The 9,001-nt window shown below is 41.9% G+C and overlaps 1 protein-coding gene across 1 annotated transcript; it reads right to left on the minus strand.

Moving 5' to 3' along the window:
* Positions 1 to 202: 202 nt before the first annotated feature.
* LOC121999968 (carotenoid cleavage dioxygenase 8 homolog B, chloroplastic-like) lies at positions 203 to 2,701 on the minus strand. Its single transcript, XM_042554563.1, has 6 exons — positions 2,414 to 2,701; positions 1,527 to 2,273; positions 1,256 to 1,449; positions 979 to 1,168; positions 788 to 890; positions 203 to 644 (listed from the first exon to the last, which is right to left on the minus strand). Exons 1-6 carry the CDS (start codon positions 2,684 to 2,686, stop codon positions 496 to 498), a joined length of 1,656 nt encoding a protein of 551 aa, XP_042410497.1. The 5' UTR covers positions 2,687 to 2,701; the 3' UTR covers positions 203 to 495.
* Between the last annotated feature and the right edge of the window lie 6,300 nt (positions 2,702 to 9,001).

A 9,001-nucleotide genomic window follows, 5' to 3' on the forward strand; every position in this document is an offset into this window, starting at 1 on the left:
GCCGTCTATAGAAAGTTGTTTCATATGCTCGATCGGATATATGCCTGATCGGTGTAGTAGTCCAACCATCGCTAATTAAACTAGATCAGTTTACGGTTGATTGAATATAAAGTAGGCATCAACATAGGAGTGAATCATTAGGTCTCTCAAATCTGACCGCTTTTGGTCCGGTCGTTCTTCTATTGAAGACCTTAGCGGTGGATGAAGGGCGAAATTTTATTGACCATTATTTCACTTAACTTTAACTAATACATCATATCTGAGTCTACGTATAACATCCCAAATCAATATTCTTCATTGATCGAACTGGTTTGTCTATATACATATATATTCCAGGCCATTTACTTAACAATAATCTTATTGCAGTCGGCAGATTATTCCGCCCTGATTTCAACGTAAATATACATACACAGCACAGCCAGCGCATGCAGTACTTGCACTTGCTCTACGTTCCCACTCGCGACAAGCCGCAGACAAAGCATGCACGCCGTCGTACTACTGCTTCTTCGGAACCCAACACCCGTGCAAGCCGTAGGGAAGTCCATAGGGGAATTTGGCTCGTGCGAGCTCCTCGAAGCTTCTCCCATCCAACACCAGTGCGTACCCTTCTCCGTTCTTGTCACTCACGATGGAGATCACGACTCCTGGAATAGAAGCTAAGGGATAAGGAATAATTAAGGATATAGACGTGTCTGAAAATTAACCTCCCTCTCGATCGTACGTGTTCCTCCGTCTGAAAAAAAAAAATGCTTGAAGTCGTGATCATGAATAATATTCATGGACTCACCATCATCTTCCTCAGTTGCGCCTGGACGAGCCACGAAGAACGGCTCCGATGGCACCGCGCCTTCCTGGTGCCAGTTCTTCGCCTTCTTTTCCACCAAGTCAATCTGCGATTTTGACATGCATTCTTGCACGATCAGAAATGATCAAATTCTGTAACAATCAATCGACGCTTTCTGTCAGTGTGGAGAGGACCTTGGTGAGGGTGTTGGGGAAGTTGCAGGGGCGGCGGGCTCCACAGGCGTAGGCGTATCTGTACTTCTTGCCGAGGTAGGTCGGGTTGATGCTGCACATGTCCATTCCTCTGCCGTGCTCCTCCGGGTCCAGTGCCGCTTCCAGCTCCCCTTGTGGGCTCCCATCTAGTGGAATTCTGAACCTTCCCACCCTGTTCCAATCATTGATTGATTGTTAAGCGAGCGATCGATCGATCGATTGCGAGGAAATTGTCGATCGAATTTTCCTCAGCACGTACCTTGCATCGGGCAAGACATCATGGCCGGCGAATGATCTTAAGTTTTGCAGGCGAAGCATCTCGAGGATGTCGGTGTTCGCGTAGTGCTCGCAGCAATCGGCTATGATTCCGGTGATTCTTCCCTCTGCGTCGACCTCCTCGTACGCGTTGATGAAGTGGAAGGTGACATACGGAGGGACCTCCACGCTTGCCACCTGAGAATTATTGGTGAGATATATCCATTTGAAAGTTCAGATTGAGAGAGATGATCAAGTGATCGTGCAGTCATTACGATGTTTCCGGTGGCTTTGGACATGATGTGGACGTAGCTGCCGGAGTTGGGGTGCCACTCGAACTTGTAGAGCGGCGTGGGCTCGGCGCGGAGCAGGTTCTGGACGCAGTACCTGAGTGGCATCTCCGGCACCACCACGAAGTGGTCGGTGGCGGCGAAGGAGTGGACCCACCCTGGCGCCGGCACGGAGCCGCGGCATTTGACGCGGCCCAACACTTTGCGCTCGTTGCTTCCGGCCTCCATCCGCACCACCAGGTAGCCCGGCCGAAGCAGGTCCGGCAGCAGCGTTAGGAAATCCGACTCGGTCACGATGGGGTGGGCGGAGTGGATGAGGCCGCCGAGCTTGTCCTCGTACTCGAACCGCCCCAGCGTCTCCAGCGTGTCCGGGTCGATCTGGATCGACCCCTTGATGGTCTCCGTGAGGCAGACGACGCGGCCGTCGCCGAGCATGACGACGCCGGTGTTGGAGTTGTCGGTGAGTGACACGCCGGAGAAGAGGCTGGCCAGCTCCCCGACGTAGGAGAGGAAGCTGGCCGGCTTGGGCACCTCGGAGAATTCACGGTAGCAGACGCGCCGGTTCCTCCTCGCCGCCTTGTACGCTTCCGACTCGATCTGGCGATGCGCCGCCACTGCGCGCCCCTGCTCGAACCGCACGCGGACCAGGGTGGCGTAGCCGTCGAAAAGGTGGCGGAAGTCGTAGTCGTCGATGTTCCACAACCCAGGGCCGTTCCTCAAGTACGTGCCACTCTGTAAATCAAACCTCTATGTTCGTCACAGAATTCGATTAAATCTCGCAGCTACAAGCTCGATGAAGCGGTCGGAGATGATCCCACAGAAGAGTTTATTTACACAATATTTCTAACGGCGAAGCAGATTAACGTCCATACCAGCCATCGCGGGATGTCTCCCTCGACGGGCATCTCCCCCTGCCACCGCTCCTGGCGGACGCTCCTCCACGCGGCGAGCTTGCCGGCCTCGCCTCCGGTGAGGACCGGCGGCCGGACCAGATCGTCGATGACGGACGGAGTTACCTCGGTGACAACGCCGGCTTTGACAGAGTCTCGCCGGCGGCCTTCGCCGGCGGGATTGAGTAACGCGCATCTCGGCATGTTTGGTGGGGAAGCGACGGATTTGGGAGACGCAAAGAAGGCGGAAGCCATTGGAAGCAATGGAGCTTAATTTGCAAGACGATCGATAATCGTCTATTTATAGATTTGTCGGGGAATCTTCAACGATGAATTCTAAAATGCTACAGTAGTGAAAAAAAACTAGACTTATTATTTTTGTTCAATAGAAAAAATTGATGAATATAATGAATTTAAGAGTTGAATAATTGTATTATTAATGCAATAAAGAATACTCGATCGATCACTAATCTCGACGGACGAGAATTATTTTGCATCTTCCAAAACATTTCATATCTTTTTCTTCCAATATCTTTATTAAAAAACACACGTACGGCTCTTATTTGATTTTTCATTAGCAATGCGTTTATGGCCATCGTTATCTAAAGATTCAACGTCAGTGGAATAAAAAGATTCCCTTCTCCACTTCGTGTTTAGAAGCTTCTTCCCAGTGAAAATAACTAACCACTGTTACAAATTCTTCACGCCATTTTTCTCCTGTCTTGGAACTATATATCTATCTCCTCCTTCTTGCTTCCCTTTGTCTTCGAATAACATATGGCAAAAGAATTATGGCATTGAAAAGTAGCTGGGGCCGAAGCATAGTGTTAACGGCCAAGCATATTTTATGGGCATCGTTTGGCGTATAATTAATGAATTAATTAATTTGGAAGGTCCACTGGCAAAGGAGGGAAGCAACGTGATTAAATTAGTGCAGAAGAAAATAAATTAAGAGGCCTTAATTTCTCGCCATGCTGCTGCGCCACCTTCAATTTCGGTGTAATTTTCCTCCCCCTCCACCCCCACTTTGAGCGGCTTCTGCTTTTTAAGTGCAAATAAATTGTCTAATTGCGGCTCTTGACACAGTTGAGATCTTATTGGATGTTGAAGAAATAGCCGCTGTGTTAGGATAAAATATTCATCGGAATGTATGAGAACTTCATCTTTTGCTACAAACCGTTGAATTGTGTGGAGGAAGAAGAAAGAAAGCGCTTAGCTGCGGCGTGCCACTTGGCTTTGACTGTCGCGCCCCTGCTTGCTCTGCTTTCTCACTACATGTCCAAGTAATTAATGGCCCCGACCATGGCGCTAGCTCCCCGCAGAGGAGCACGCCAGCATGGCTGCTACCTGGCCGTGGATTCGCCGGCGAGGGCTCGCGGGGTGGCGGAGGAATACATGGCGGGGCCGGGCTGGCACCAACTCTGGCGGATCTGTTTTCGTTGACTCCTCGTCGCGACCAGGTGAATTGGATACGTCCATCCTTGTCTGCCTCGATCGCCTCTCTTCCCACTACCGATCGACTTCAATCAACCCCGAGAATCATCATAAATCTCATCAATTTTCTTAAATCGCAATATAATAAGATTACAAGCGTATCTATATAATTGAGAGGGGAATGTCCTCCGTATCTGATCCGACATTTTTTTGAAGTCAAAGATTCTCGTGGGAAAAAAAACGTATCGACACATGGTGCCGTTATAATAAAACTTATTAATAATAATAATAATAATAATAATAATAATAATAATAATAATAGGTGAAAATAATTATTTTATTTTATTTATTTTAAAAGATGATGATGCTCATCTCATACGTTCCACTAAAAGAAAAATTGATTCTTTGAGATCTTTCTTTTCTTCAAACGGAACGAATAGAGATAGAATCACATCAATTCCCGAAATGTCTTTTTGGATCTTCCTTAATATCTCGGCTATTCACGGAACGTGAGAAGCAGATGAATAATATATGTTTTCGGAAAAAATCGAAGAATTTCTTGGGAATCCTACCAAATCAATTCGTTCTTTTTTCTCTGCCAGATGGTCAGAACTTCATTTGGTTTCGAACCCTATTGAGAGGTCCACCAGAGATCACAAGCAGAGGTGCATGTAGTTTAATTCGATTCAAAGCGAAGAATTTTACCAGGGCTTGACATGTTGTGAATCCTGTTGAAAGAGAGGGGTGCCTTCGGGAACATGGGCATAGGTGGTGCATGGTTGTCGTTAGCTCATGCCGTAAGGTGTTGGGTTAAGTCCCACAACGAACGCAACCCTCATGTTTAGTTGCCACCATTGAGTTTGGAACCTTGAACAGACTGTCGGTCATAAGTCGGAGGAAGGTGAGGATGATGTCAAGTCATCATGCCCCTTTCCTCGTAATTTATTCTTAGATTATATGAATGGAGATAATTATCAGATTAATCTATAATTAACCGCTAAATGACTAAGAGGTAGAAAGGACTTTTTTCTCTAAGAATATACATTATCCCTTGCTCCATTAACTATTTTATTTTTGACTAGTTGTTATATATGTCACATATCCAAAGGTCCCGTTTGGTAGGGTTGATGAGATTAAGATTATGTTTTTAAAAAATAAATAATATGTTGTTTGGTAGGGTGGATTAGGGGTAGGATTAGGGTGGATTGGGAGTGGGATTCTATATCCCTAGACATGAGAAGTGATTATTAATCCTACCTCCAATCTTATCCTAATCAACCCATTTCTAATCTTATCATCTCTATTAAACGGAGCCAAAAGGTATAGATTGCCAAGTCACATATCCATTGTATTAATACATCTCTTCTAGTAGCATACTAATGTTAATTTTGACAAACACTTATTATTTATGATCCACTATTCATCCATTCATATTTATTTTTATTTTACCCATACTAGCTCGGGTGCTGCGATTTACCTCCCTCACGATGGTCGTGGGTCCGATCAGTGGGGGCCCTGGGGGCGAGGACTTCGTCTTTTGCTGCAATATTTATTCTTATTTTAGCCCCTACGGACTTAGTTGAAGTAATGAGTAGTTAATAGTTTACCGTGTGAGGTCAAGGAGTCGAGTCTCAGGATTATCATGATATAAATCCTTGCATCTTGAATAACTCACCCCTCTAATCTACTGGCTTATTTACTTTCTTTGTGTACATTTTAGGGTGGACTAACAGTAATATTTGGGGGAATGTTTTACCTTTTTGACCACATTTATTCTTACTTTATATTCATATGTTATCATACTTATTTGACAGAAACACTCACACATTAACCCTCATTCATGAAAAATACATCAAAATAATAAAAACTTATGACCGTGGCAGACCAATGGGGCATAATAAGGCCTATGACTCAGTTGGCCCAATAGCAACTAGATCTCAATTTTAGACCATGTTTCATTGTGATGTTATTTTTTTTTTAAATAAATAAATAAATAAATATATTATAAAAGTTGAAAATAAAAATGTAAAAAAATGAATTTCGAATCTATTTATAATGATTAGAGATGGAGGTCCTTTATAATTTTCAATAATTCTATTTTATTTTCTAAAAAATCTAAATTGAAAACAAATTTCCAATTAAAGGATCGATTGATTTTTGAAATTAAATGTGGATTTAAGAAAACATATTTTCACGGGAGGGTTTTAACGCCATGGAGATCATACGTTGGTTACGAATATTAAAATTTTATATTTTTAAATATTCAACGAGCGTTAGCAATGGAGTTTTCTATAATTTATTTTATTAATCTTGTAAATCAATTTGGATAAAATAAGAAGAGTGTACTTTTTTTTATCGGTATTATTAAAAGAGTCATCATTTTCATTTATTAGCAAAATAGAATCTCGTACCGCCTTCAATATATTTTTATTTTTAAAAATATCATTATTTTTAATATTATTGTAGAGTTACGAGATGATAACTATTATATTATAGACACTTTAACTCTGATAAATACTTATAATTTTATGTTATAATAATTACCGTTCATAACTATTATATCATGGACATTTTATTTTCAATATTAGTTGATATAATATTATAATAATTATAAATTATAATTATTACAACTTCTTATTGTCATTTGTCAATATTATACTATAATAATTATGGAATTATAATTGAGTCATTTCTAGTGAATACTAATACGAGTCATAATTGTTACATTATAAATAATTTATTTTTATCAATATTTATAAGTATTATATTTACCAATTATAAAATCAATACTTTTATAATTAATTGTGATAGTTGTGGAATCATAATTATTTAACTGTCTCACTTAGGATTATAATTATTATAATATCGTTGAAAATAAAAAAAGATTGAGCTGTGATGAGATATTATTTTAATAATAAGTGAAAAAAATAAGCATCTTTTGACTTCCCAATCAATTTAGGCTCGATTATCTTGTTACATCATATAGCTCATTACAATAATTTGTCTACTGAATACAACTAACCAGACCAGCTCGATTGGACCATCCGATAAGTAGGTATTTGATTAGTTTGTCTCGTTTGTGGCTCTAAATGCGAGTAACTGAACTTCTAAAGAACGGAAAGCTTAATTGTCCGTTTCGGAAGTTTTTTTTTTAATTAAATGATTATTATAAAAAAAAATCATTGATCAAACATTTTTAATGGAATATAATTTCTATCGTATTAAATGTATATAAAAGTTGTTTCTATTTTAAATAATTAACGAAGCCTCATAACTTTTAAATTCACGGTTGAGATATTGCTACAATAAATAAAAAGAATCATGGAAGAAAAAATCGAGGAAGAAGAATTGAGAGAGGAAAAAGATGACAATGAATTATCATAGTTTGATGATATGCCTATTATACAAATGGTCAAGAACTTTCTATTTTAATCAGGTTTAAAGTTACAATAATTCTATAGATATATTTCAAGTCATACATGATATTTTAGATAAAAAAATCTCAAGTAAACATAAAATCTCTTTGTGCCTCCAGCACGGGGCACGTCCGTGCCTACGCCTCCCGCATGGGGTATGACTAGGTCGTGCACCTGGGTATGTAGACTTTCCTAGAATGGGGCAAGCATATGTTGGATCGAGAAGCGCTAGGGGGGTGAATAACGCTCGTGACTATTTCGCGTTCGATTCGTAATCGTAAAACACGAGTAATTAAATGCAGCGGAATAACGAAAAGAAAATAAAGCAACACAGAGAGACACGAGGAGTTACTTGGTTCGGAGCCTGTGGCGACTCCTACTCCAAGGCCTGTGATCGTTGATCGCTTCCGGTGGGCAACAACTATAAGCTCGAATAATGGTTACAGAGTTATTACAATCTACTTGAAATGAAAAAGTATACTGACAACAAGAATGTATAATTTCGAAGCTTCAGGTCATCGGGATCTCGTTGCAGCACTTCGGGATCGTCTCGGTAGCAGTTTGTAGCAGAAAGATCGCTTGGAAGTTGTTGTCTTTAGCTGCTGCTCGAAGACCCCTTTTATATAGTGCTGGAGGCGCCTCCATGCCTGTCCGAGGCGCCTCCAGGCCGCCGAGTCGCACGCGTGGATCAGTTTTGATCTGGTCGCGCCTTATCCCATTGAGGGCGCCTCTAAGCTGCTCCAAGGCGCCTCCAACGCCTGGTCCAAGGTGCCTTCAGCTTCCTCCGAGGCGCCTCCAGCTCCTCTGGACAGCTGGCTTCGGCTTGCACCCGAGGCGCCTCCAAGCCCCATGGAGGCGCCTCGGACACTGTTCATCCGAGGTCAAATGTGCTTCTTTGTTCCTGCAAAATGTGTTAGTCCCAAACACAAAATCCTGTAAAACAAAGTTAGCACAAACATATTATAAGTGATATAATCGACAATCATCGGACTGTCCGGGTTTGACTTCGGATTTCCAACCGGAAACCCTAGGTCGACCCGACACCTACTGTTTCCTCTACGGAGAACGCGTCCTCACCTACTCCACTCAGGAGATTTACCTGTTGCCAGTGTGATCCTCTAGATCGACTGGACTTTTGCTCAGCGTTCGAAGCTTCTGGACTTTCTGCTGGACTTCTGCTTCCCGGCCCGTCCAGTTTTTCACCTGGTTCGCGACACCAGGACTTTCCACCTAGGGTTACCCCCCTAGGACTTTTGCCTGAAGCTCTCGACCCGCTAAGACTTTCCGCATAGGGTTACCACCCCTTATGACCTATGGTTACCACCCCCTAGGGTTTTCCACCTGCCTAACAGCAGCTAGGACTTTTGCCTAAGTACCACTTAGGACTTTCCTGCAAGCTCCATGAACTTGTTAGATCACAACACTACTTAACTTTGAACCCTTTGCCATTATTAAAACTTGGGTTCGATAGTCTAATGCTTCCTACACCAACAATCTCCCCCTTTTTGATTATGACAACTCAAATTCAAAGTTAAGTAAAACAAAAATGCATAAATAAACATAAGCATGCTTTAAAATAATAAGTTTAAGCACAAACGTAAGCATAACAGGTTAAGTATAAGCAAAAAGGATTTTAAAATTTAAGGTAAACTTAAAGTTTCCAAAGTTAAGGCTCCCACTTAATAAGAGAACTCTTATTCTTAATTTCTCTTATTCTTAA

The sequence above is a fragment of the Zingiber officinale genome, chromosome 7A (assembly GCF_018446385.1).
Source record: "Zingiber officinale cultivar Zhangliang chromosome 7A, Zo_v1.1, whole genome shotgun sequence".
Classification (NCBI taxonomy): Eukaryota; Viridiplantae; Streptophyta; class Magnoliopsida; order Zingiberales; family Zingiberaceae; genus Zingiber; species Zingiber officinale.